Source organism: Kogia breviceps, chromosome 10 (assembly GCF_026419965.1).
Source record: "Kogia breviceps isolate mKogBre1 chromosome 10, mKogBre1 haplotype 1, whole genome shotgun sequence".
Lineage (NCBI taxonomy): Eukaryota > Metazoa > Chordata > Mammalia > Artiodactyla > Physeteridae > Kogia > Kogia breviceps.
Window position 1 is genome coordinate 7621405 of NC_081319.1, and position 27976 is coordinate 7649380.

Consider the following 27976-nt stretch of genomic DNA (forward strand, 5'->3'; position numbering starts at 1 on the left):
GTGCTGCAACTAAGAGTTCGCATGCCACAACTAAGGAGCGCACCTGCCGCAACTAAGACTCAGCACAACCAAATAAATAAATTAATTTAAAAAAATTTTAAAAAAAAGAAAACACAATGGGTGGTCAAATTGAGAATTGTCAGTTGAGATGAAAGCCAGGGTGTGAAGGCAAAATCATGAGGCTGGTTTGCTTCCCCAAGAGGACTGTTACAAATGCTGGGAGGAACTTCTGGCCTTTTGGAAGAATTGTTCAAACTCCCAAAAGGACTACCTTGCAGAAGGCAGCATTTATTCAGTGTGGACATTCTAGTGGGCTTGCTCCAACTGACTTAGATGGAGGTCTTTTAAGATTTTGGAGAAAGTGAGAAAGGAGAATTGTAGGATGTGGGATGTATCTCCATATTTATCAGTACCCAGAAGGTGATTTCCATTCTACTCTTAAAAGGTGAGCTGGAGGGCTTCCCTGGTGGCGCAGTGGTTGAGAGTCCGCCTGCCGATGCAGGAGACACGGGTTCGTGCCCTGGTCCGGGAGGATCCCACATGCCGCGGAGCAACTAAGTCCGTGAGCCATGGCCGCTGAGCCTGTGCGTCCGGAGCCTGTGCTCCGCAACGGGAGAGGCCACAACAGTGAGAGGCCCGCATACCGAAAAAAAAAAAAAAAAAAAAAAAAAAAAAAAAAAAAAGGTGAGCTGGAAAGAATATATGCTCAGCTGGAACTCCCATATCCTGAACCTTAATTTGTAGTCTGTAGATGGGTTACTGACCTCTTGGCCTTCCGGTTCTCTGTAATCCATCCAATTCTCTGTAATCCATGTGGGTTTAATCTTGGGGATTTGATGAACTATCCAACAACCCCCATGTAAATATAGAATTTCAGGGATCTTAGGAATCAGCTCCTTCAAACCCTGCCTTCCTCCACCCCCATTATAGAGAGAGGAAACTGAGCCTAGAGACGTGCAGGTCTTACCCAAAGTCACACAGCCAGTAATAGAGTAAACTAGTCATGACTCCTGGTCCAGTGCTCTTTCCCGTGTGTTTCGCTCCCCCCCCCCGAGGGCAATTATCAGAGTTGAGCAGTTCATTGTATTTTACTTAGAGATTTCTGAGCTCTGGGTAAGTGACTGACTTACTTTGCTTAATAAAGGGCAGAGGTCAGGGGCTTCCCTGGTGGCACAGTGGTTAAGAATCTGCCTGCCAATTCAGGGGACACGGGTTTGAGCCCTGGTCCGGGAAGATCCCACATGCCATGGAGCAACTAAACCCGTGCACCACAACTACTGAGCCCACGTGCCACAACTACTGAAGCCTGTGAGCCTGGAGCCTGTGCTTTGCAACAAGAGAAGCCACTTCAATAAGAAGCCTGCGCACTGCAATGTAGAGTAGCCCCTACTCACCACAACTAGGGAAAGCCCAAGCGCAGCAACAAAGACCCAACGCAGCCAAAAATAAATAAATAAAAATAAATAAATTTATATATAAAAAAAGAAGGGGCAGAGGCCAGAGCACTAGACTACAAGTCATGGGATTGCGCTGGTGGGGGAGGGTTGTCTTAGTTAATTCTGCCTGTGACTCACCATGTAGTGTTAAGCAACCACTTTTTAGCTTAAATCTCAGTTTTCTCATCTGTACAGTGGGGGACTAATCAGTCAGATTAGTGGATTTAAAGTATCTCTTTCAGGCCTGTGGGGTTCCTAGAATAACTCTTTCACCAAGATCATTCCACTCAGAAATTGAGAAATCAGTCATCCTCAGAGAAACTGCAGAGAAGCAGAGGGCCTTGTTTGTATCAGATGAGAATTAGAGGGACTTCCCTGGTGGTCCAGTGGTTAAGACTCTGCGCTTCTACTGCAGGGGGCACAGGTTTGATCCCTGTTTGGGGAACTGAGATCCTGCGTGCCATGCAGTGCAGACAGAAAAAAAAAAAAAAAAAAAAAAAAAAAAAAGAGAATGCCTGTTGTATGGTTTTTGTTCAAGTGAACATTTACTCAAGCTGTTCTTTTGGCCATGCCATGCAGCATGTGGGCAATCCCTGCTTTCAGGAACCTTACCATCTAGCTGAATCGCTATATCGGTCAGCAGTCTTTCAGTGAAAAGTGACAGAAACTCAACTTAAGCTGACTTAAGTAAATTAAAATAAGGTAAAGGGCTTCCCTGGTGGCGCAGTGGTTGCGAGTCCGCCTGCCGATGCAGGGGACACGGGTTCGTGCCCCGGTCCGGGAAGATCCCACGTGCCGCGGAGCGGCTGGGCCCGTGAACCATGGCCGCTGAGCCTGCGCGTCCGGAACCTGTGCTCCGCAACGGGAGACGCCACAACAGTGAGAGGCCCGCCTACCGCAAAAATAAAATAAAATAAGGTAAAGAGGGTAGTGTTTTTGGCTCACATACATTAAAAGTCAAGAGTACTGGCTTCAGGCACGGATGGATCCAGATGCTCAAATAACGTCATTAAAAATCAGTCTCTCAGTAGCATTGACATGTATACACTACCAAATGTAAAATAGATAGCTAGTAGGAAGCAGCCGCATAGCACAGGGAGATCAGCTCAGTGCTGTGTGACCACCTAGAGGGGTGGGATAGGGAGGGTGGGAGGGAGAGGCAAGAGGGAGGGGATATGGGGATATATGTATACATATAGCTGATTCACTTTGTTATACAGTAGAAACTAACACAACATTGTAAAGCAATTATACTCCAAAAAAAAGTCAATCTCTTGGGACTTCCCTGGTGGTCTAGTGGCCAAGACTCCGCACACCCTGTGCTGGGGCCCTGGGTTTGATCCCTGGTCGGGAACTAGATCCCACATGCTGCAACTAAGAGTTTGCATGCAGCAATGGATATCCCGAGTGCCAGTGCAGCCAAATAAATAAATAAATATTTAAAAAAATCAGTCAATCTCCATTTCCTAGTTCCTCTGTGTTGGCTCACTTTTAAGTTCACTTCTCTCTTGAAGGTTATAAGTAAGGCTACCAGCAGCTCTGAATTTACATTGCTTCAGCTTAGCGATGCCTGTGGGAAAAAAAAAAAAGAGCTTTTATTCAATGGTTCCAGCAAAAGTTCCGGGGCTGATTCTGATTGTCTAGCTTTGGTCAGGTGTCTACCTCTTAATTAATCAGTGTGACTTTGTCTAAGGTCTCGGCCACATACCCATTCCTGGGACACATGAACTGATGGGGGAGAAAGATAAATTCCCACAAAGGGAAATCAGGTGCGACCACTGGAAGAGGGCTACTGTGGGTTAGACAAGTGCAGACAGAGGCCTCATCCTGGACAGTCTGAGCACTAATATGTGCTCAGCTTTACGTGCTGTGGAAGCCCAGGGCAATTGAGGAGGACGCGGCCTTCGTTGGGAGGTGGAGCTTGAGCGGGGCTGGGTGTGGACAGGTGTGAGTCGTGAGAGAGCATTCTGAATGGAGAGGAAGATCATGGACGGAGAGACACAGAGGGGAGAAAGCCACATCTGGCTTGAGTGTGGCATCCACGTAGGGGAGCAGCAGCGAAAGAGGCCAGGAAGGAATGATGGGGCTACCATGTGCAAGGCTCTGGGTACCGGGTCAAAAAATTGGGGTTTAATCAGCAGGCAGTTCGAAGCTACTATGACTGTTAATAATCAGGAAAAAATAGTTAACATTTTCTGAGCCTTTACTCTATGCTTGACATATGCTCAACATTTACATGCATACTGTCATTGAATCCTCACGACAATCCTATGGGGTAGGTACCAGTATGAATATTTCATAGATGAGAACACTGGGCCTCTGAAAGGAAAGAGTCATTCGTCCAAGGTCATACAGGGGGTAAGTGGTGGAGCCGGAATTGTAACTCAGTCTGTCTGACTAGAAAGCCCAAGGATTTATGAAGGATTTATAAAGGAACATTCAGGATGGGAATAGAGACAGGATGAATTTGCCAGAAGAGTCGAATGCTAAGTAGAGAGGCTGGGAGACTCAGGTGGCTCTTTGTGGAGTTAGGGGTCAGCTTTTCTTTTTTTAAAAAAATTAATTTATTAGTTTTGGCTGTGTTTGGTCTTTGTTGCTGTGTGTGGGCATCCGCTAGTTGTGGCGAGCGGGGGCTACTCTTCGTTGCGGTGTGTGGGCTTCTCATCGCGGTGGCTTCTCTTGTTGCGGAGCACGGGCTTTGGGCGTGCGGGCTTCAGTAGTTGTGGCACACGGGCTTAGTTGCTCCGCGGCATGTGGGATCCTCCCAGACCAGGGCTCAGACCCGTGTCCCCTGCATTGGCAGGAGGATTCTTAACCACTGTGCCACCAGGGAAGTCCCAGGGGTCAGTTTTTCAAGGCTTCTCAGGATATCTCTGCTACTCTTTACCTGGTCTTTCCCATTTTCGGGGTGCTAGACACTTTCACATTCGTTATGTCATTTACTGTTCATCTGTTAAAATGACTTGTCCAAAGGTCACACATCTAGTGAAAGGAGGAGCTGACACTTCACATGAGTCTAAATGGATCTAGAACCTGCTTTTACCCCTGAACTGGAACACAGGATGTGAATGCACAGATTACACGTTACAACTGTCAGGTGTATGTACTCAGTGTTTACCTGTGGGCTGAGTGAGGTTAGCCAGGGGGAGGTTGCTGGCTGGAGTAGAGACTCGGGCTGGAAGCCTGGTTGAGGGTCCGAGGGGGCACTGTGGGGAGGTGCCGGAGGACTTAGCATTCCCGCTTTGCCACTTCCCAGCTGTGTCCCTTGGATAAGTGGGTTTCCTCTCTGAGCCTCAGTTCTCTTACCTGGAAAATGGAGGTGATTATTGTACCTACTTCAGAGGTGATGGAAAGAAAGAAATGAAACCATGGGGCTGAAATGCTGAGTGTGGTTCCTGGGATACAGTGAACAGTCAGTAACTGGTCACGGTTATTCTTGTGACATAGTCTGAGTGAAGAGCAGCTTGTGAGGGGTCCTGGCTACTCAGGTGAAAGACTTTGGACTTGCTGAGACGATCAAAGGCCTTAAGAAGTCATAGACTGTCAGCTGGGAAGGGTCTTACCAATCAGCTGGCTCAACTCCCTTGTTGTACAGATAAAAAAACTGAGTCCCAGAGAGAAGAGACAAGTCCATGCTCACAAAGTGAGTCTCCTCTCTCCACAGAAGGGAGGTGATTCTGGCCACATTTATTCAGTGTCGAGAGCCTACTCTGGGTCAGGCAGTGCCCAGTGCTAGAATCGCTGTGGCAAACAGCGCCTGTGAGATGGAGTGGGAGCTGGGAAGGCTGATGGTGGAGGTGGCAGCAGGGGCTGGTTGGTGCGCCAGAGGTGAGCGTCTTCCAGCCTCCCAGATGTGTGTCCTAAATCATCAGGGGTCTCTGAAGGAGGAGTAGCAGTGTCACTACAGCTCAGGATATGCATCCACATCCCTCCCCACTTCCTTGGCTTCTGTTTCAGATTTGGCTTGGGATTGTATTCATCCAGTGAGTCTTTGTTGTATGTGATGAGACTGCTGAGCACAGCGGGGGAATTTCTTTCCTCCCACTCTTCTTCCCTCCCTCACTTTCTTGCTCCCCCAATTCCCCCTTCCTTCCTTCTTTCCCGCCTTCCCCCTTCCTTCCCTCCCTCCCTTGTTTCATTTTTTGCTCTTCTCCTTCTCTCCCTACTCCCTTCCTTTCTTTCTCACATCAGTCCTCTACTGACAGCCTCCTCTGTGTGTCAGGCTATGCTAGGCTCAGGGAACCCTGAGGAAGAGTCCTCGCTCCCAGGAAACTCATAGTCTAATGGGAGAGGCAGGAAAGAAATTGGATCATCACACTATGGGATGACACATGAAATGACTGAGTCCTGTGCAAGGGTATCTTGGGGGCACGCACTTCTGACACATTAAGGACAGCCAGAGAAGTCTTCCAAAAAGTAACGGCATTTGAGCTGAGTCTTAAAGGATGAGAAGGGGAACCAGCCAGAGGAGACGGTATGATTGAAGGTGTGGAGGAGGGAAATAGCCTGGTGTGTTTGGGGCACCACAAACAATTAGCACAAGGGGAGGTGAGAGCTGAGACTGGGAAGGTGGACAGGGGCTGGATTGCGGGTGCCCTCTAAGCCATGGTCAGGAGTTTAGACTTTATCTATAAGCAGCAGATAGTTGTTGACTTTTTTCTTTTAATCTTTAAAAATTTTTCCAGACTTTCATTTACTTTTTGGAAAAGTTAATACATGCACATGAAACAAAATTCAAAAGATAAAATGGTGTTTAATCAGATGTAAGTCTCCTCCCTGCTCTCAGTTCTCAGTGATCCTCCCAGAAGCCTCCTCCCAGGGGCAACCACTTTTACCATTTCTTGAGTATCCTTTCCAAGAAATCCCATAAATATACAAGCAAATGCAAACTATATTTTTAAAAAATAAATGGTATATTAGTTATCTATTGCTGCATAGCAGATTACCCCAAAACTTAGTGGATGAAAGCAACAAGCATTTATTATCTCTGTTTCTGTGAGTCACAGGAATTTGGGAGTGCTTAGATGGGTAGTTCTGGCTTGAGGTGTCTCATGAAGTTGCACCCAAGACCTTAGCTGGGGTTGGCTGGAGGAGACCTCAGAATGAGTGCTCTGAGAGAGAGAAATAAGAAGGTATGATGCCCACCCCCCCTTCTTTGGTAATAGCTTTATCGAGATTTAAATCATATGCCACACAATTCACACATATAGAGTGGTTTTTAGTATATTTACAGAGTTGCGCAACCATTACCACAATCAATTTTAAGATATTTACATAACCTCAAGACGCCTTATATCTGTCCTTTAGCTCTCTCCCCTTAAGCCTACCATGCCCATCTTCTCTGTCCTCTAAGCAGCCACTAACCTACTTTCTGTCTGTTAAGCCTGTTCTGGACATTTTGTATAAATGGAATCATATAATATGTGGTCTTTGTGATTGGCATCTTTCACGTAGCATAATGTTTTCAAGGTTCATTCATGTTGCAGCATGGGTCAATACTTCATTCCTTTTTACAGCTGAATAATATTCCATTGTATGGATATACTGCATTTTGTTTATTCAGTCGTCAGCTGATGGACATTTGGATTGTCTCCACCTTTTGGTTATTATGAATAATGTTGCTATGAACACTTGTGTACAAGTTTTTGTGTGGACACATGTTTTCATTTCCCTTGGTTATATTCCTGAGAGTCTACTTGCTGGCTCAGGTGGCGACTCTAACGTTTCGAAGAACTGCCAGATTGTATTCCAAAGGGGCAGCACCATTTTACTTTCCCACCAGCAGTGTGTGAAGGTGCTTAGTCATATCCTCATCAACACTTATGTTATTATCTGACTTTTGGATTACAGCCATCCTACTGGGTGTGAACTGGTAACTTGTGGTTTTGATTTCCATTTTCCTAATGATTAGTGGTGTTAAGCATATTTTCATGCGCTTGTTGGCCATTTATATACCTTCTTTGGAGAAATACGTATTCAGATCCTTTGCCCATCTTTTTCTTCCAGTTTTATTGAGATACAGTTGACATAAAGCACTGTATAAGTTTCAGGTGTACAGCATAATTTGGCTTAGTGAACATCCATCATCTTATATAGATACAAAATTGAAGAAATAGAAAATTTTTTTGTGTGATGAGAACTCTCAGAATTTACTCTCTTAACAGCTTTCATATGTAACATACGGCAGTGGTAATTATATTTTTGATGCTGTACGTGACCATCCCTAGCACTTATTTACCTTATAACTGGAAGTTTGTACCTTTTGACCGCCTTCGTCCAGTTGCCTCTCCCCCCACCCCCACCTCTGGTAACTACAAGTCTGTTCTCTTTTTCTATGATTTTTTTTTGAAGTATAATTGACCTACAACACTGTTAGTTCCTATCATACAGCATAGTGATTTGATATTTCTATATATTTCAAAATGATCACCATGATCAGTCTAGTTACTGTATGTTACCATATACACATAATATATATTTATTGACTATACTCCCTACACTGTACATTTCATAACCATGACCTATTTATTTTGTAACTGGAAGTTTGTACCTTTTAATCTCTCTCACCTATTTCTTTCCTCCCCTCATTCCCTTCCCCTTTGCCCATTTAAAAATTGGATTATTTTTCTTTTTACTATTGAGTTGTAAGAGTTCTTTATACTCTTGTTATACGTCCCTTATCAGATATATGATTTGCAAATATTTTCTTCCATTCTATGGCTGTCTTTTCACTTTCTTGATGGTGTTCTTTGAAGCACAAAAGTTTTAAATTTATACAAAGTCCAGTTTATCTTTTTGTTATTGTTGTTGTTGCTTGTGATGTCATTTCTAAGAATCCATTGCCAAACCCAAGGTTACAAAAATTTACCTGTTTTCTTCTAAGCGTTTTATAGTTTTCGTTTTTACACTTAGGGCTCTCATTCATTTGAGTTAATTTTTGTATATGGTGTAAAGTAAGGGTTCAAATTCATTCTTTTAAATGTGGCTCTCCAGTTGTTCCTGCACCGTTTATTGAAAACGTGTTCTTTCTCAACTGAATGGTCTTGGCACCCTTGCCAAAAATCAATTGACCATGGGTTAATTTCTGGACTCTCACTTCTGTTCCATTGATTTCTATGTCTATCCTTATGCCAGTAACAGTCTGTCTTGATTACGGTTGCTTTGTAGTGAGTTTTCAAGTCAGGAAGTGTGGGTCCTCCAACTTTGTTCTTTTTCATGATTGTTTTGGCCATCCCACTGCCTTTTTTCCTTTTTTAAATTGAAGTATAGTTGATTTACAATATTGTGTTAGTTTCACATGTACAACAAAATGATTGAGTTATATACATATATTTCTCAGATTATTTTCCATTATAGGTTATTACAAGATATTGAATATAGTTTCCTGTGTTATACAGTAAATCCTTGTTGCTTATCTATTTTATGTATTGTAGTAGTTTATATCTGTTAATCCCATACTCCTAATTTATCCCTCTCCCCCACTCCCTTTCCCCTTTGGTAACCATAAATTGGTTTTCTAGTTGTGAGTCTATTTCTGTTTTTTATATAGATTCATTTGTATTATTTTTAGATTCCACATGTAAGTGATATCATATAATATTTGTCTTTCTCTGTCTGACTTCCTTCACTTTGTGTGATATTCTATAGGTCCATCCATGTTGCTGCAAATGGCAATATTTCATTCTTTTTTATGGCTGAGTACTATTCCATTGTATATATATATATACCACATCTTTTTCATCTTTTCTGGATATATGCCCAGGAGTGGAATTGCTGGATCATATGGTGGCTCTATTTTTTCTTTTTTAAGGAACCTCTGTACTGTTCTCCATAGTGGCTGCAACATTCCCACCAACAGTGTAGGAGGGTTCCCTTTTCTCCACACCCTCTCCAGCATTTGTTATTTGTGGACTTTTTAATGATGGCCATTCTGACCAGTGTGAGGTGGTACCTCATTGTAGTCTTGATTTGCATTTCTCTAATAATTAGTGATGTTGAGCGTCTTTTCACGTGCCTATTGGCCATCTGTATGTCTTTTTTCAGAGAAATGTCTATTTAGGTGTTCCACCCATTTTAAAATTGGATTATTTGGTTCCTTTGCTATTGAGTTGTATGAGCTGTTTATGTATTTGGGATATTAACCCCTTGTCAGTTACATGGTTTGCAAATATTTTCTCCGGTTCTGTAGGTTGTCTTTTCATTCTGTTGATGGTTTCTTTTGCCTTGGGAGACTGATCTAAGGAAATATTGCTATGATTTATGTCAGAGAACCTTTTGCCTATGTTCTCTTCTAAGATTTTTATGGTGTCGTGTCATATATAGGTCTTTAAGCCATTTTGAGTTTATTTTTGTGTATGCTGTGAGGGAGTGTTCTAATGTCACTAACTTACATGCAGTGGTCCAGCTTTCCCAGCACCCCTTGCTGAAGAGACTGTCTTTTCTCCATTGTACATTCTTGCCTCCTTTGTCGTAGCAAATGCCTTTTATGTTCTAATCTCAGATATCACAGACCACTTCTGCCACACTCTATTGTTAGAAGTGAGTTACTAAATCCAGCCCACATTCAAGGGGTGGAGAATTCAGCTCCTCCTCTTGAAAGGAAGTATATTTAAAACGTTGTGGACATATTTATAAACCACCACAAATGGTAGCATACTAAACACTTGGTTTGTCTTGCTTTTTAAATTCAACAACACATCTCGGAGATTGTTCCAGATCAGTGTACAGAGAGCTGTTTTTTTCTTAAGAGCTGCATAATATACTTTTGTGTGGATGTGTCATCTTTTATGTAATCAATATTTAAGTTATTTACAATATCTTGCTATCATAGTATTTCAGTGGATGACGTTGTATATAATTTGATACATATGTAAGTACAAGGATAAAATAAAGACCTAGAGTGGAATTGCTGGATTAAATGGTCTCTACGTTTACAGTTTTGACAGATCCAGTCATAGTCCCCTCCGTGGAAGTTATGCAAAGTTACACTTCAAGCAACAATGTTTGAGGGTACCTGTTTCCCCGCATTCTTGCCAACTGTGTTATCAAATATTTTATTTTTGCCAAACTGATGGGGAAAAAGTACTCTCTTATGGTAGTAACTTGTCTTTCTTTTATGAATGAGGTCGAGCACCTTTTATACATACAGGCCGACCTCATTTTATTGCAATTCACTTTAGTACACCTCACAGATATTGCCTTTTTTTTTTTTTAAACAAATTGAAGGTTTGAGGCAACCCTGTGTTGAGCAAGTCTGTCGGTGCCAATTTTCCAAATGGCATTTGCTACACTTTGTGTCTCTGTGTCACATTTTGGTAATTCTCAAAATATTTCATACTTTTTCATTGTTATATTTGTTATGGGTGATCTGTGATCAGTGGTCTTTGTAATTGTTTTGGCATATTTTTTAGCTATTTTAAGTTTGTACTTTTTTTAGACATAATGCTATTGCACACTTAATAGGCTACAGTATAGTGTAAACATAACTTTTATATGCACTGGGAAACCAAAAAAATATTTGTGTGACTCACTTTATTGTGATATTTGCTTTATTGTGGAGGTCTGGAACTGCACCCGCAATATCTCCAAGGTGTACCTGTATGTTTTCTGTAAACTGTCAGTTCAGAAATATTTTTCTACCAAGCTAATTGTATTTTTCCTCTTTGATTTGTAAGAACTCTTTATAAATTAAAAAAGTTAGCTCTTTGTGATATGTTACAAATATTGTCTCCCAGTTTATCTTTTGACTTTGTCTATGGATGTTCTCCCCATGGTGAAATTTGTTTTTTCTCAACATAAGCAAATCATCAGTTCCCTCCTATATGGCTTCTGAGTGTAGTATAATACCTAGAACGGCCTTGGAGTGTTTTGAGCCGGGGAGGGGAGTCATAGATCTGGTTGTTGGTAGAGACGATGGGCTGGAGGTGTCAAGAGGATGAGGGCTGAACTATTCTTATTCTGACAGCCTCTTATTTTTGTCTTATTCTTTTCATTCCATTTCATGTTATTCATCATCAACCTTTTATCCCAGAGCCATTTAATGGCATAAGGAGAGCCCTGGATCAGGAGTCTGGGCTGGCACATAGTAAGTGCTTAATAAGTGTCTATTGAATGAATGAATGATGAGCTCTTTTCTTTTTTTTTTTTGGCCGTGCAGTGCGGCATATGGGATCTTAGTTCCCTGACTAGGGATCGAACCTGTGCTCCCTGCATTGGGAGCATGGAGTCTTAACCACTGGACCGCCAGGGAAGTCCCTGAATGATAAGCTCTGATTTAAGTCCTAGCTCCACCACCCGCTCCTTTGGAGGCAGCATATTCAGCAGTCAGCCAACCTGAATTTGAATCCTGAGTGTGGCAATACCAACTAAGTGTCCTTTGGAAGGTTATACAATTACTGACTCTAAGTTTCCTCCTCTATAAAATGGGGACTATAATAGTAACTAGCTCATGGGGCTGTTAAAGGATTGATTGAGAATGTGTGTTCACACCCTGGCACAAAGGAAACCCAATTTGCCAAATAGCAATTGTTATTAGCTGTCATGTGACTTTCGTCATAACCCTTTGGTTCCGGCATTCCATGGTCTGTGCTACAACCAGGGAGGAAGGGTTGAAAAGTGGGGAGAACTGGGAAATACACCTGGAAAAGCAAGGGAGCTCTGAAAATTGGGCCTTGGAGTTTGGGGTCTTATTCTTAGGTTATGGGCAATTACTTGTAGGCATGGGAATGACCAGGGCCAGATATGGATTTAGAAAGATGACTTGGGGACTTCCCTGGTGGTGCAGTGGTTAAGAATCCGCCTGCCAGTGCAGGGGACACGGGTTCGAGCCCTGGTCTGGTACGATCCCACATGCCATGGAGCAACTAAGCCCGTGCGCCACAACTACTGAGCCTGCGCTCTAGAGCCCGCGAGCCGTAACTACTGAGCCCACGCACCACAACTACTGAAGCCCGCATGCCTAGAGCCCCTGCTCCGCAACAAAGAGAAGCCACCGCAACGTGAAGCCCGCGCACCACAACGAAGAGTAGCCCCCGCTCGCTGCAACTGGAGAAAGCCTGCGGGCAGCAACGAAGACCCAGTGCAGCCAAAAATAAATAAATTTTAAAAAAAAGAAAAGAAAGATGCCTTGGGCAGTTGCTGCAGGGAAGGGACTGATGGAGGCCTGGGGGGAAAGCAGTGGCAGTGGTCCAGTTGAGAGGAGCTGAGGGGGGGGTGCGGATGGGAGGAGGAGAAAACTGGAGACCTATTTAAGAGCCCAGTAGGTGTGTGTGGGGGGGCGGGGTGAGGACAGGCAGGCCTTGCAGATGACCCAATCCTCTCATTGAACGATTTGGTCTTGGAATGACATTCCCAAAGGACACAGCAGGGAGATCCGCTCAGTCTGGGAAATGCTGAATTTGCGGTCCCTGTGAGACCCACAGGAGGAGGGCTCTGACCAGCTGTTGGCTCTTCTGGCCTCGAACCGAGGAAGGAGGTCTCAGCTGGAGATGTTAGATGTCAGTGTGAGTGTGGGTGAAATTGCCTGGGGAGAGCGTGCAGAGGGAAAAGAGGAGACAGCCTGGAAACACCAACCTTTAAGATGCAGGTGGAGGAGGAGCCAGAAAAGGCGGCTTGGAGAGAGGCGCCAGAGCAGCTGCTCAAATTAGCAACAGAGAAACTGAGAACAGCCTTGAGAAAGGACGGATGCCTGGAGGAGCCAGAGCGACGGGGAAGGGATGGAGCCACCTGGATGGGCCTGGGCCAGACGGGAGGAGTGAGACAGGATGTGGGGAGAGCGGCGGGAGGTTTCTGACCGAGCCCTTGGGATGCGTGTGGCAGAGCTGAGCCAGGGTTACGGGGGATGCAGCGGATTCGAAGGTTGTCCAGAGGCTGTGTGGGGGCTCCGTGCAGGCTGGGCCCAGGGGGGGTGGAGTAAATACTGTCCCAAAATAATTACCACACAAAGTGATGGGTGTCCCAGCTCTCCATAACAGCATCTGTGACAATAGATACAATTATCTGTGTTCCTAACAGTCCCTCTACTGAACAGTGGTCTCCTCAAGATCAGGAACCATGAGCCGGGGACTGAATGGCTTGGAGAAAGTGTCCCAGGCAGAGGGAACAGTCAGTGCCAAGCCCTCCAGGGAGGCTGAACTAGAAGTGTGGTTAGGGTTAGGGTTAGAAGGGAGGCCCAGGGTGGCTGGCGTGTACGGATCGAGAGGCCGAATGGCTTGGGGGAAAGTAGGGTGAGGCTGTGGGTCACACAGGCCGGGACCAGGCATCAGGGTTTATCCTGAGCGTGGCGGGAAGCTTCTGAAGGGTGTTGAGCAGGGGAGTGGCACTGTCTGCTTTTTTTTTTTTTTTGCGGTACGCGGGCCTCTCACTGTTGTGGCCTCTCCCATTGCGGAGCACAGGCTCCGGACGCGCAGGCTCAGCGGCCATGGCTCACGGGCCCAGCCGCTCCGCGGCACGTGGGATCCTCCCGGACCGGGGCACGAACCCGTGTCCCCTGCATCGGCAGGCGGATTCTCAACCACTGCGCCACCAGGGAAGCCCCACCGTCTGCTTTTGACAGCTCACTCTGGATGCTGAGTGGAGAACAGACGATGGGGCAAGGGTGAGAGCAGAGAAACTAGGTACGAGGCTCCTGCGGTCTTCCAGGAGGGAGATCATGGCAGCTGGAACAGGTGGTGGCAGTGGAGATGGAGAAAAGAGGTCAGTCCAAGGTATTTTTTGGAGGTCAAGCCAGTCGGCCATGCACGTGGACTGGATTGGGGGTGAGGGAAATGGAGGAGTCAGGGTGTCCCCGTAATCTGGGTGCTGGATGGGGTGTAGGGAGCCCAGGCACGAGAGTCCCGTCCCCTCCGAGCTCCCCTGCTGATGGAGGCGCTAGGATTGGGCCTGGATCTTCAAATCCAGCGGGCGGGGTTGACTGTTAGGAGAGGTCTGGTCTCCCTTGTACGATAAGCCCCTGCCCTGGAAGGCAGGACAGAGCTGGTGTGAGGGACGTGAGGACAACCTCCTTCTTAGGGTGTGTGTATGTGGGGTGTCTCCCTACAGCCCCCTAGTGCACCAGGCCTGGGGAGGCGCTCCCTTGGAAAGCTGTGGTCGTGGTGCCGACACAGGTCTTTCTCCGAGCTTCTCTCAAGCCCCCAAATCAGCCTGGTTCTTTCGAGAAAAACCTTCCTAAATGTGAGGAAGGGACTCATAGAAGATACAGGATATGAGCAGCCATTGGTGCATTCTGTGCTATACTGCTTCTCTGTATATCTCACCTTTTCTAGGACTTTTACAGCTTTGTAAAATTATCATTGTTTGTACAGTAATTGGAGAATATAGATGACCAAGATTACACACATAATCTCACTCTCCCAGAAACAGTCAACTTAACTGTTGGTCTGCAGTCGTAACAGTATAGAGTACTGGTTACGAGCAGGCTGTGGAGCCAGACTGTCTGGGTTCAAATTCAGTTTCTGTAACTTACCAGCTGTGTGACCTTGGATAACTTGGATGACCTCTCTGTGCCTCTGTGTCCTCAACTGTAAAAAGATAATAATAGTACCTACTCCATAGAGTGTTGTGGGTATTAAATGAAGTAATGTGTGTAAAATACTTAGCATAGTTCCAGATGTGGTAAACTTTATATAACTATTTGCTATAACTATGTAAGTATTTCTTCTCAAAATGAAATTATATTGTACATTATTTTTCACCCTTTTGAAACCTAACATATCATAAATATTTTCTGTATCATTAAATCTTCCTCAGTATAGTTTAATAGGGGAGTAGTATTCCATGGTATGAAAGAATATTCCTGTATTGTTGGATAATTAGTTGCTTCTTTCTTTCCTTCCTTCTTTTATTATTTCTCCCTCTCCTCCTCCCTTCTTTTCCTCCTCTCTTCCTTCTTCTCTTTCTTGCAAATAAAGATGTGATAGGCATCCTCATAGCTAAATCTTAGAGCAGATCCTTGAGCATTTTCTTAGAATAAATTCCTAGAAATTGGCAAGCTCAGTCAAAAGGGGTCTAGAGATTATCAGTTTTATGTTTTTTTGTGATTAATTCATTATTTCTGTGAGTTCCATTTGGCTTGTGCATTGCAATTCTTTATTGCTTTAATTATTTCATTCCAAGTGAGTGAAAAAATCTCTGGCAATAGTCACTTATTAGTGGTCAACTCCCACCTACCTTAAGGTTTCAGTAGGTAACTTATTCACGTGGTCCTGAATTCAAAAGGTGTAGTAGGTTAGCAGTGCAAGGTCTCCGTCGTGTCCTGTCCTTGGCTCCTCAATCCCCTCCTTAGAAGTAACCAAGGTTATCAGTGTGAATGTTATATAAATGGAATCACAGTTTTCCCCAATGGTATGACTCTAAGAGGCATCCAAGTTGTTGCACTTAGCTGCCATAACAAAATACCATAGACTGGGTGGCTTACATTTATTTTCTCATAGTTCAGGAAACTAGAATTCCAAGACCTAGAATTCCAGACCAGCATGGTCTGGTCCTGGTGAGAGTCCTCTTCTTGGCTTGCAGACAGCCAACTTCTTGCTGTGTCCTCAGGTGGCTGGTGCAGGGAGAGAGCAAGGTCTCTGGTATCTCTTCTTATAAGGGCACTAATCCCATCATGGGGCCCCACTCTCATGACCTCATCTAACCCTAATTACCTCCCCAAGGCCCCTTCCACAAATACTCTCACATTGGAGGTTACGGCTTCAAAATATGACTTTTATGGAGACATAGTTCAGTCCATATCAAGCCTCTTTGGAGTCTGCTAAGGAACAGAAAGCCCTGGGTGACATCCAGTCTGACCCCCTAGTAATGGCTAGCAGCTGGGGTGCATCAGGCATGGAGGGGACAGCTAAGCATAAACAAAGCCCTCCCTTTAGGAGTGATCGGCTCAGTGTATGTCCCTGGAGGATAGTGTAATGGTATCATAATGAAATTCTATTAAAATAGCTAAGCATAAAATGCATAATTAAAAAGCTTTATATAAGGGCACATTTACACCACAAGCTTTAAAGGAAACAAACACGTATATTGTATATTGTATATTTTCTCTTAACTTCATCACGTTTTTAGTCTCATCCTGGGTTCATTCCCCAAACTCAAGTATTGTTTTTCCTTTTAACTTTCCTTTAGTTGCTTAATTATATTTTAAAAGTGTAAGAGGATTTCTTGGCCAGACATAGGTGGCAAAGGACTGGACATAATATTATCATTTTTATCATAAAAGTAATATATGCAAATGTTAAACACAGTACAGGAGGGCAGAGAATAAAAAGTGTCTCCCTCCTTTCCTCCTCCACCCCAGGCAGTGTTTCAGAGGTTCCCGTCATTAAGTTGCTTCTGTATTCTTCCAGAAATGTTTATAGACATGCAAGCTTACGTATGTATATATGTGTATTCTTTGAAAAACCAATATTTTAAATTATGTTTTTTTAATTTTATGAGTAATACATGAATATATTCACTCCGTGAAAAGCTGAAGCATTACAAACAGGCTAAAGTCCCCACCCGCTCCCTGCCCAGAGGCCACCATTGTTATAAACTTAATTTCTATTTTTCCTGATCTTTTTGTGTGCATTTACATACACATCCACGAGGAAAATACGTCGTGTCATTTTCTGTGTTCCCTTTCCTCCCTCACTCCCTTCCTTCCTCTTTCTCTCTCTCTTTTTTTTTGGTAAAATACACATAACATAAAATTTACCATTTTACCCATTCTTAGATGTCCAGTTCGGTGCCATTAAGAACATTCACACTGTTGTGCAACCCCCCCTCACCATCTGTCCTCACAACTCTTTTCACATGCAGAACTCTGTCCCCATTAAACACTAACTCCCCATGCCCTGCCCCCAGTCCCTGACAACCAGTATTCTACTTTCCGCCTCTAGGAATCTGACTGTTTTTGGTTCCTCCTATAAGTGGAATCATACAATATTTGACCTTTTGTGACTGGCTCATATAATTTAGCATAATATCCTCAAGATTCCTTCCTTTTTAAGGTGCTCTGAGGTGGCTCTGATCATTTGACAGATAAAACTATCCAGCTAGAACCTAAGAACAATGTTTTGTTTTTACTATACTTGTGTTTATAGTTGCCTTCTATCTATGGTAAGTGATCCTGGTTTCCTTTTCTATGATAGTGATATAAAGCTTACTTTTAAAGTAAATGCCTCTCAGTTAAAAAGTGAGTCTATGGAATTCCCTGGCGGTCCAGTGGTTGTGGCTCCGAGCTTTTACTGTTGATGGCCTGGGTTCAGTCCCTGGTTGGTTGGGGAACTAAGATCCCACAAGCCATGTGGCACGGCCAAAGGGAAAGTGAGTCTATTCAGAGAGAAACATTAAGTAAAGACCTGGCTGGGTTTGAATACAGAGCCTGCCACTTACTAGCTGTGTGACGTGGATACGATACTACTTAGTTCCCCTGAGCCTCAGATTTGTTATAGGATTAAACGAGATCATGCATTTTAGGAGCTTCACACCCCGGCACATAGTTAAGCACTCAATACTATTTGTTATCGTTATCATGTTATTAATAACAGTAATATTATTAGTCTTAAATTTGTCCAACACCTCCTGGCTGCTTGGGAAGTCAGCTGACTCTAGGGTGACTGGATATCGGTGCCCCATCCGAGGGCCCCTTCCCCTAGACCAGTGGTTCTCAACCAGGGACATCTTTGCCCCCAAGGGAACATTTGACAGTGTCTTGAGACTTTTTTTTTTTATCACTATGACTGTGGGTGGTGGGTAGAGACCAGGGGTGATGCTGTACATCCCACAAGGCACCCCACTTACCCCACCCTGCAACCTGCGCCTGTGTCTATGCCTTATAGCAGGTGGCTCTTCAGCCAGCTCATTATTTCCAAGAGACTTGAACTTGGACTCCAAAGACCTCAGCCATGGTTTCCTCATCCAGCACACGGGGATGCTGAAGGCTGCCTTGTCTCTAGTTATTCCACCTCCTGATCGTTGAGCCTCTTGATCACCTACCTGGTCTATGCTGTCCGTAGAGGTCTCTTCCTCTCCTGCCCCAGGTCTCAGGAAACCTATCTGATTGGCTGTTCTCCACTTGCTTTACTTCTGGGTGTTTGTTGTTCTCAGAGCAGCCTCTGGGGCCCCATAGCCACCACCTAAAACACTGCAGAGTAAAGGAGGCAGAGAGAGCGAGTGAGAGATGGAGAGAGAGGTCCCCCCGCCACGCCTTCTCTGAGTGCCCTGTCATCCTGGGTCTCCTTCCAGTCGCTCCCTGACATGTATAAATATTCTCTTTGTGTGTTGACTTGATTTGACTCGTCTCCACACACCTCCACTCCTGAGGACAAGAAACCGTGACTGGTAGTGTCCCCAGCACCCTGCATGGTGCCCGACACATAGAAGACACTCAATATATTTGTGGAATATATGAAGGGAGAGGCAGAGAGAAGAAAGGGCGAGGGGATAGATAAAGGGAAGGAAGAGAAGCAAGAAAAGGCAGAGAGAAGAGGAGGGGTGTTGAATGAATGTCAAATGCTGAGATCTAAGGAGAAAAGGGAAGAGGGAGGGTCAGGACTGAGGATTGAGCACCATATAGACTAGTTGGAGAGAGAGGGGGAGGGGTGTGGAGAGAGAGGCAAAAAAAGATGAAAAGGGTGGAGAAGAGAAAGGAATGGAGACACACGACTAGAGAGACACGTAAGTAATGAGGCAGCGAGACAGAGAGAACGTGCAGGCGCAGAGCCCCGGGAGAAAACCTCTTTGAACGCTGAGCTTGCAGAGGGAGGAGGACCACCTGCAGGATACTGCCGAGGTTTCCATGGCGACGGGGATGCTCTGGGCAGGAGAGGAAACACTGTACCGGGGAGAGGAGAAGGAGGGACTAGGTGGGTTTTGCCCCTCCCAGGCTCTTTCTTCACCCCTGCCTCAAGCTGGAGATTCAGGGCCAAGGACGGGAGGTGGGAGTGCAGCTCCCCCCAACCCCCAAAGGACCCTGCGGATGTGAAGGACTTGGGCGCCTCGTCTCCCACTCCTCCATCCCTGGCATTTGACCCTCCTCCTCTCTCCAGGGTCCTGGAGGGTCCTGAAAAGTGTTAGGGAAATATGGGAAGGTGGCTGGGTCAAGCCCTCTCTGTAGGCTCCTCCTCTCTTCCCACCCCATAATTGCTAGAGCGCCCCTGGGCTTCGTCCTGGGCCTTCTCTTCAGTTTCCATAACGTTCAGTCCCAGGGATTTACATGCCCACAGCTCCCACATTTATATCCCCAGCCCTGATTTCTCCCTGAGTTTCCTTATCCATTTGGGTATCTAAAGGGCATCTTCAAACTTGTTGAATTCTTTAACTCACCAAGCTCATTCTTGCCTCAGGGCTTTTTTGCATTTGCGATTCCCTCTGCCACGAGCTCTTTTCCCCAGCCGTTTATTAGAGGTGTCTTTCTCTCGAGCTAAGAATTGTCTTGGAGAAGGCGAGTGCATTGCAGAGGGGAGGAAGGCCTGCTCCAACGTGTGTGTGTGTGTGTGTCTGTGTGTGTAAGATCACAGTGCTGTCAGGGGCGCCCTGTGTCAGTATAAGGAGCGCGCCCTAGGGGAGTGTGGAAGGGCTGTCCTGTTAGAAGGTCGGGGTGAGGCCAGAGGAGGCAGAACTCGAGGCAGGGAAGAGTCTGTGCCGTGGGGAGCACTTCCTTGTATGGTAGGTGAGGGAAAGAGATGGCAAAGCCAGGTGTCCCCCTCCCCACCCTGGCAACGAGATGTGCCTCCTAGACAGTGGGCAGAACTGACCGCCACTCCCACTTTGTCATCACTGTCATCTAAAACCCAGGTTAAGCACCTGTGGGCCTGGCGGGGGGTCAAGGGCCCCTCTGCCCCAACCTGAGCCTTGTGGTGACCTCGGGTCTCAGACACAGTAACCCAGTCGCTGGCAGACTGTCAGGCACTAAAAAAGGGCAACATAAAGCCAGTAGACAGAGTCAAAAACTCTCACTGCCAGGAGGGGAAGGTCACAGCTGGAGGTGGCCTACTGAGCCCGGAAAATGGCTCTCAATAAAAATTTGTTGAGTAAATGACAAAAATAAAAAATAAAGAATGGTGAGGATGGGAGAGGGTAAGCATGGCCAAGATGCTAAAGGAAGATGAAGGAGGTGACCCTGGTTTGCTATTTTCTCCTATTTCCAGGAAGGCTTCCCGGAGGAGGAGTTGATTTGATGGGGGCAGGCGATGGCATTGTGTTTTGGAAAGTTTCTGCTCCCCAAGGCATGAGACCCTCCCAGGGTTTAGAGTTTCTGGATCCACAGGAGGTGGTTCACAAGCTCTTGGGTTGATGGGCGGTGCGGGGGAGCAGGGCCCAGCCTCAGGGGGCCTCCTGGTGGAAGGCTCTGGGAAGTAATCTTCCCCTTCTCTCTTCCTTCCTGACCCTGGCGGTGGGCTCGGCCTGGCGCCCCCTCAGCTCTGTGCCTTGTGCTGGGCTGCATGATCTTCCCCGACGGCTGGGACGCCGAGACGATCCGGGACATGTGTGGGGCCAAGACCGGGAAGTACTCCCTGGGGGACTGTTCGGTGCGCTGGGCGTACATCCTGGCCATCATCGGCATCCTCAACGCCCTCATCCTCTCCTTCCTTGCCTTCGTGCTGGGCAACCGGCAAACGGACCTGCTGCAGGAGGAGCTCAAGCAGGAGAACAAAGGTGAGCTGGCGCGCGCTTCTGGGTGGGCGGCTGGAGGTCGCGGGGTGTGGAGGTGGGCGAGGCCGGCCCTGCCAGGCAGTGCACCTTCCAAGTTAAGTGAAGCACAAGTTGGAAACCTTACAGAGGGGCCGACTGCCTGGGAGACAGTTGGAGGTTATCCCTCAAATCCGAACATTTGCACGCCTGACCTAGCAAACCCCCCTATGAGTATAAGCCCAGGAGAAATGTACATGAATGCTCTTGGCCGCAGTTTCAAAATAGCAAACACTGAAAACCACCTAAATGGCCATTGACAGGAGGATGGATAAATATATGGTGATACATTCACATCACAGAATTGTTTACAACTGTGGAAATGAATGAATGTGTTATATGTAACGGAATGAATGGATACATCCTGGAAACATAATATACAGAGAGGGGAAAAAACAATTCCAGAAGATGACAGTGAGATAATTTTTTTGAGTTAACAAACTAAGCAACACTATGCTAAATACAGTTTAAATATATATATATATATATATATATATATATATATATATATATACATATGGTAATATTGTGTGTTTTTTAAAAAAGCAAAGAAATGATCAATACAAAAGGTATCATGGTGGTTCTGTTCTCTGTAGCTGGGATGGAAGCAGGGAAGCAAGGACACGAGGTGGGGGACAGGTGGGTGTGTATAAACTATTGGCAAGTTAAGTGCTTGCATGGTGAGCCCACAGATGTTTGGTGCAGTATGCTTTATACCTAGTATAGTACACATAAACTTTCGTATATATCAGGTAACATTAATATACAGTAAAGAAAAAATAGACACCTAAGGCCAGAGTCTCAGGGATCACCACTGTTGTCAGATGCTTATCTATGTATCTACCTATGTCCCTTTGTGAATATGTGGTAGTGTTACGTGCTAATATAGGAGAGGCATCGTCCAAAACAAATCCCTCCTCAGATTGTTTTTTTTTTGGCGGTACACGGACCTCTCGCTGTCGTGGCCTCTCCCGTTGCGGAGCACAGGCTCCGGACGCGCAGGCCCAGCGGCTGTGGCTCACGGGCCCAGCCGCTCCGCGGCATGTGGGACCTTCCCGGACCGGGGCACGAACCCGTGTCCCCTGCATCGGCAGGCGGACTCTCAACCACTGCGCCACCAGGGAAGCCCCCTCAGATTGCTTTTTGTGCTCAACTCTAGAGCACGTCTTAAAGATCTTTATCATTTTGTGGAGAACCATCTTGTCCTTTTTATCCAATGCCTAGCATTACATAAGACAAAGGAATTCTAGTTTCTTATCTGTTCTCCTGTAGGGGCTGTTAGGGAGGTTCCCAGGTTTTTACTATTACTGGCAATGCTACAATGAGCATCTTTGTCTTTGCCTTCTGTTTTCTTGGTGTCTTTCCAGAAGTGGAATTGCACACTCACAATTGTAATGATAATTCCAGATTGCTCTCTAAAGGAAGGTCAGTCCTCTGACCCAGGGGCCCATGCTGCCCCTAGAGAAAGGGGAGACACCCCGTCTGTCTGGGTGCCCATTTTCTGCCACGGGAAATCGGATTTCGTAGTCTCACCCTTCCTTGAGCTCTTAGCGTGTGCTGGGTGTATATTCATCACTTTCCTTTAATTACATTCATCTCTTGGAGCTTCTTATCTGTAAAATGGGGATAATGATAGTGAGGGTTATTATCTCATTTGGCAGCAGTTACTCTAGTATCGTAGTGTGAATACCCGTGGACTGTGAAGGCAGGTTGTCTGTGTTGGAAGCAGACTGAGCTAAGAAATGAATTCACCTCTTTGAGCCTCAGTTTCCTGCACTACCTAAAATGAGGGGGTGGTGAAAAAAAAAAAGTAAGACTCAGGTCCTTTTTCTCCCCCGAGGATACTCAGAGACCTGATCTATGGAGTGGTCCATAGTCTCCATCCTCTTCCCAGTACAACTGGACTTGGATACAAACACACACACCAGATGACCGGAAGGACACCTGACCCAGTGCTAAGCAGTGACACTCAGACTCTACCTGACTCACCCCACCTGAGCCCAGTCCAGGCCTGCACTGTCCCCCAGCCCCCACCATCTATGCACATTCCAGACCAACCCCTCAAAACTGTCATCATAAGGTGGGACCAGGGATGGGGAGAGGCGCTCCAGCTTCAGAACAACCCTTTCATTTCATCCTCCCGAGAAGCCTCCTAATTTAAGTCAGATGTTTCACATCTTAGAGGCATCTATTCCCAGCCCTTGTCCCAGTCCGTGTTCTCCATGAGGCCTCCTCCTCTGCCTCCCCACGGCAGGGAGGGCTCAGCCTCCAGTCTAACATGTCTTGGAGGTGACAGTGGAGTAAGAGAAAGAAGAGAAGAGCAGACTTTGTCTCATGAATCAGCAGTCCCCCAACTGTGCTTTATGTAAAAAGTTTCAGAGCACCAAATAATAGTGAGGGTTTCACAGCCCATTTCAGGCAATGTTATGTTTGGTAAATTTAACATGTTTTAAATGGAGGTTACCAACTGCTATATAAAATGTTTATTAAATTAGAAAAAAATTGTTTGCTAATACTTTCACAAAATATAAGTCGAGTCATTCTGCTCTACACCTCCAACTTCTGTAGTACTGTATGTCAATTATATCTCAATAAAACTGAAAGGAAAATAAAGGAAAAAAAGAAACCAAAACGAGGGTGGTGAGAATGGTACCACCTAACAGGGCCGTCCTGCAAGGAAGAAAGACTGTGCCCATACCGGGGCAGCGGTGAATGCTCAGTGAAAGCTGTCACTCCTTACAGCTCCCCATCAGGCAGGCATCACGGCCACCATTTTATAAATGAGAAAGCCGAGGTCTGGAGAGGTCCAGTAACTTGCCCAAGGTTACCTAAGTGGTGGATCCAGGATTTGAGGTCCAAGTCCAAAGGCCAGGCTCTTCCCTGCTGCCAGTCCCCTTTCCAGGGCCCTCCTGGGCTGCTAAGCTGTCCTTCTCTGAGGCTCCTGTCCCTGGAGACACTGGCACCTGGTGGTTTCCACGGTCTTGGTGTGAGGTCGGAGCCTGCCCTCTGGTGGCAGCTTCTAGAAGTGCAAGACTAAGACAGCCACGTGGCCTTTCCGAAGAGGTTTGGGGTTGTGACTGGTGTGAGGTTGGCCCACTCAGCGTCCTCTCCTTCCTCCCCAAAGCGCCCTAACAGCTCAGTGTTAAAAGTGACATAAGGGAACCCCAGTTTGCCTTCTTTCAGCATCTGGGGATTTCCTTCCCTCACTGGGAGCTCGAGGTGAGTGAGCCTCACCATTCAGTTCTGAGCCAAAGACCTCTGGAAGAAAAGTAAGCTATACGTTGGTGTCATTTCCACTATTTACTATGTGCCAAACACTGTGCAGAGCCCTCGGCTGGCATTGTTTACATCTTTTTAATCCCTCAGAATCACTCTGTGAAGAAGTAGGCTATTATGTTCATTTTACAGATGAGGAAATTGGGGCTCAGAGAGGTCCAATGGCTGGGTCAAGGCCTTCCACCTAGTCAGGGCTGGCTGCATTTCAGAACCTGGGCAGCTCACCCCTCTGCCCAGCTTTGCCCTGAGGAGTGGCTGACAGAGCCCCAGTGCCGGGCAGCCTCTGACTTTCTCCAATTCTCTCTCTCTCTCTCTCTCCCTCTTAGATTTTGTGGGCTCTACAGTAAGCTCTGTGTTGCGGCCAGGGGGTGATGTCTCTGGATGGGGAGTCCTCCCCTGTCCCGTCGCTCACTCACAGGGACCCTGAAGGCCGGGATCACAGCCCAGGAGTTGACCTGCCCTCAGCTCGTCCTGTCTCCTGCCCTCTCATCCCTCCATTCACGCTCTGAGGGAAGACCCCGATCTCGGACTGACCTCACCTGCTACCTGCCTGCTGAGCTCCGGGCTTTGAAGAGAGGCTGGGGCTGGGATGCAGCCTGAGGGAGGGGAGAGGCCCTGCAGAGAGCCTGGGAGGGTCTGGGTCTGCACCTCCCTCCACTGACCTAAGGGAGACAGCCCCCAGTCCCTGGCCTCCTCTTCCCCTCCAGCCTGGCCAGGGCCCTGCAGTCTTCAGGGGAAGGAGACGCCGTGGTTCCCCCACCAGGCTCCCTCAGTCTGGAGGGGCTGCTGCCTGGCTCTATCCTCGCCTCCTCTGGTCCCCGCCTCCTGCAGAAACTTTTCCAAGACACTGCTCCAGGGCAGCGGACTGGACTCTTTCCTATCTTTTTCTTTTGGCCGATGATGGTTCCATCATCTCGTCACAGAGCTCCAGGCACCACCGGCCTCCCTGGGGCCTCTCTGTTCCTGCTCCAGCCTGGTCCCAGCTCTCCCAAAGGAGTCTGAGCTGCGCCGAGGGAGAAAGCACAGGGCCTTCTGGTCAGATGCTGACTGGGGCCCTGTCCGCGTGGACTCTGAGCAAAGACAGGCAGGCTCTGGAGGCAGCGCTTGGACTCCTGTCTTGATGGCGCTGGGCCTCTGCAGCCGGGGCTGGAAGTAGCTCTGGGGCTGGCCTGGCCTCCTCCCTGCTCGGATGGCTCACCAGTGACTGGACCCTTGACCCTGGCCTGTTTTGTACAGCATAGACTTCTTGGCCCTGTTGTCAGGGTTGGGGAGAGGCGCCCACGAGTAGGGAATTAGGGGATGCGTCGCCCCTCTGACCCTTCTCGTGCTGTCCCCCCACCCCCTTCTGCCAAGGGCAGAGACTGTCTTGCCTCTTTGATACTTTTCTGCATAACTTGAACTTGCAGGTCACCTCTGAACAGGGTACCCCCTGTCCCCATCCTCAGCCCTCGTAACCCTCTCCCCACCTCTTCCTCCTCCCTGCCCACCTCTCGCCTTGCGGTTTGCCCAGGGTCTGCAACCCGGTGGGCACGCTTGGAGCCGAGGCATGAGTGTGTGTGTGCGTGTGCGCGCGTGTGTGTGTGCGTGTGCGCGGGGCAGATGAAGTCTTCTCTCCCCGTCTCCTCCCACCGTGGGGACATCTCCCCTCCTGTAGGGAGCACAGGAAGGAGACTGCAGGTGTTTCTGACCTCCCCTCACTGCCTTGGGGACCCGGTGGTAGAGCCATCTGGCTCGGGGAGTGGACGGCCCCTTCCAGCCCCCATTTTGGCGGCCGGTTGGCTTCATCTCGTGTGCCTACTTCTGTCTCCAGGTACTGGCTGCCTGGCCTATTGTGGGGGGGGGGCATGAGGCCCCTGCAGGCTAAGTGGGGAAGCGTGTGGTCTCCGTGTCATGTCGGCCTCAGCCCCAGGAGGGGGGAAAGCAGCGAGTGCCATGTATTTGCAGCCTTGTGTTCATTTCCATAGGACCTGGACCTGACAGAGTTTCCAAGACAGACCCTAGAAATCCTCTGCCTGAGTCCCCCATCTGGACCCTAACTGGAGTCACATGCTGGGGCCTGGGAGGGGTCCTTAAACCTGGAACTTACTAAGTCCTAACCCCCACCCTCTCTCCTCTCTCCTCCTGGGCAGACACCTGCCCCTTGTGCTCTGGTCCCTGCACTGTGCTCCCCTCTCCCCTGCTCCCACCAGGGTCCGGTGCTGAGTGGGAGGGTGAGGGGAGCCTCGTGAAGGTGGGGAGTGGAGGGGCAGAAGTGAGTTCCTCCAAGATCCAAACCAAAGCCCGATGTTGGAGGGCATCAGGGGGAGGGACCAGGAGCAAGGGATTAGAAATGGGAGGAAGGGGACTTCCCTGGCGGGCCAGTGGTTAAGGCTCCGCGCTTCCAGTGCAGGGGGTGCGGGTTCCATCCCTGGTGCAGCCATAAAAAAAAAAAAAAAAAAAAAAAAAAAAAAAAGGAAAGAAATGGGGAGAAGACAGAGATGGGAGAAAGAGAAGGAGGTGCAGAGACAGGGAGAGAAGGAGGGAGGGAGACCGAGCGATGGGGGGTGGGACGGATTTAGAGGGTACAGAAGTGGAGAAAGTGACCAGAGAGGGAGGCGTCATGGATAGAGAACCTGGAGGTGGGAGGGGAGGTGGCCAGAGACGAGGAAGGCACAGGGATGGGAAGAAAGCAAAGGGAGAGGTGAGCTGTTGGAGGCCAGGTGCAGGGGGAGGAAGGAAGGGGAAGGAGAGGAGGATAGAGGGGACAGGACTCAGAGGAACGGGGAGCAGCTGCTGCGTGCCCACTGTGCGAGGGGAGAGCCTACCACCCACGGGGGCCACAGACCCCTGTGGGCTGCTGGTGGGAAGGTTAGGACCTACCTCCTCAGAGGCGGAGGCGGGGCCCAGGCAGCCATGCCCCACCCCATTGGGGTAGAGGCGCCACATCAAGGGAACAGTCCAGGTGACTGCTGAGCAGGTCAGCGCCGCTGGAGTGGGTTAGTGGTAGAGAAAGGAAGGGTGGCTCCCCTGGGTGGTTGGACAGCGATTCCCGGTTACCATCCACCCCGCCCGCTGCTGTGGGGCAGTGGGAGACGCACCCAGGAGCTCGGGGTTAGGAGGGGAGTGTTGGTGGGGCTGAAGGAACACCAGGGTGCCTTAGGGAAGGGAAAGAGGCTGGAGTGGGTACCAAACCAAAGCCCTGTCCCTGAAGCTTCAGCAGAGGTGGGAGCAGAGCGGGAAACAGATGTTTCAACCAGAGACCCCAGGTGAGGCTGAAGTGTCACCAAGCCGGGGCCCAGATGGCTCTCTGGGGCCAGGAAGCCATCACAGCAAGGATGTCTGTAGTTTGCTCTCACCTACGTCTGGCAACTTGGCTTTAGCCTTCGGGAGGAGGCTGAAGCAGAGATGGTCCGTTCCCAGATCGGTCTCTTGGTCCCTGAAAGACACTGAGCTTTGAGCGGCCCACTGAGGCACTCCTCCCCCAGCCGTGCCTGGACCAGAGGGCTCTGGCACCATCTGGTTTCCTTTGCCTGGTGTGGGACTATCTCAGGAGAGGCCAAGGCAGCTCCAACCTAGTGGGGGTTCAGAGCACTGCTTGCTCAAGTCCTTCCGGGTCTAGG

General features: G+C 47.7%; 2 protein-coding genes and 1 non-coding gene across 3 annotated transcripts in view; 2 read left to right on the top strand and 1 right to left on the bottom strand.

Annotated features, from left to right (window-relative positions):
- Nucleotides 1-19823, bottom strand: part of MTMR14 (myotubularin related protein 14) — a 101548-nt gene extending 81725 nt beyond the window's left edge. Inside the window, exon 1 of the mRNA XM_067043528.1 lies at nt 19818-19823. The gene's annotated coding sequence lies outside the window, so the exon portion shown is untranslated. The remainder of the gene's footprint in view (nt 1-19817) is intronic.
- LHFPL4 (LHFPL tetraspan subfamily member 4) overlaps nt 1-26797 on the top strand; it is a 29153-nt gene extending 2356 nt beyond the window's left edge. Inside the window, exons 2-3 of the mRNA XM_059077755.2 lie at nt 20832-21068; nt 24704-26797. Coding sequence (XP_058933738.1) covers nt 20832-21068; nt 24704-24804 — 338 coding nt within the window. The 3' untranslated portion in view covers nt 24805-26797. The remainder of the gene's footprint in view (nt 1-20831; nt 21069-24703) is intronic.
- TRNAR-UCU (transfer RNA arginine (anticodon UCU)) lies at nt 1809-1881 on the top strand. Its single transcript has one exon. It is a non-coding gene; the product is annotated as a tRNA-Arg (tRNA).
- Nucleotides 26798-27976: the final 1179 nt, after the last annotated feature.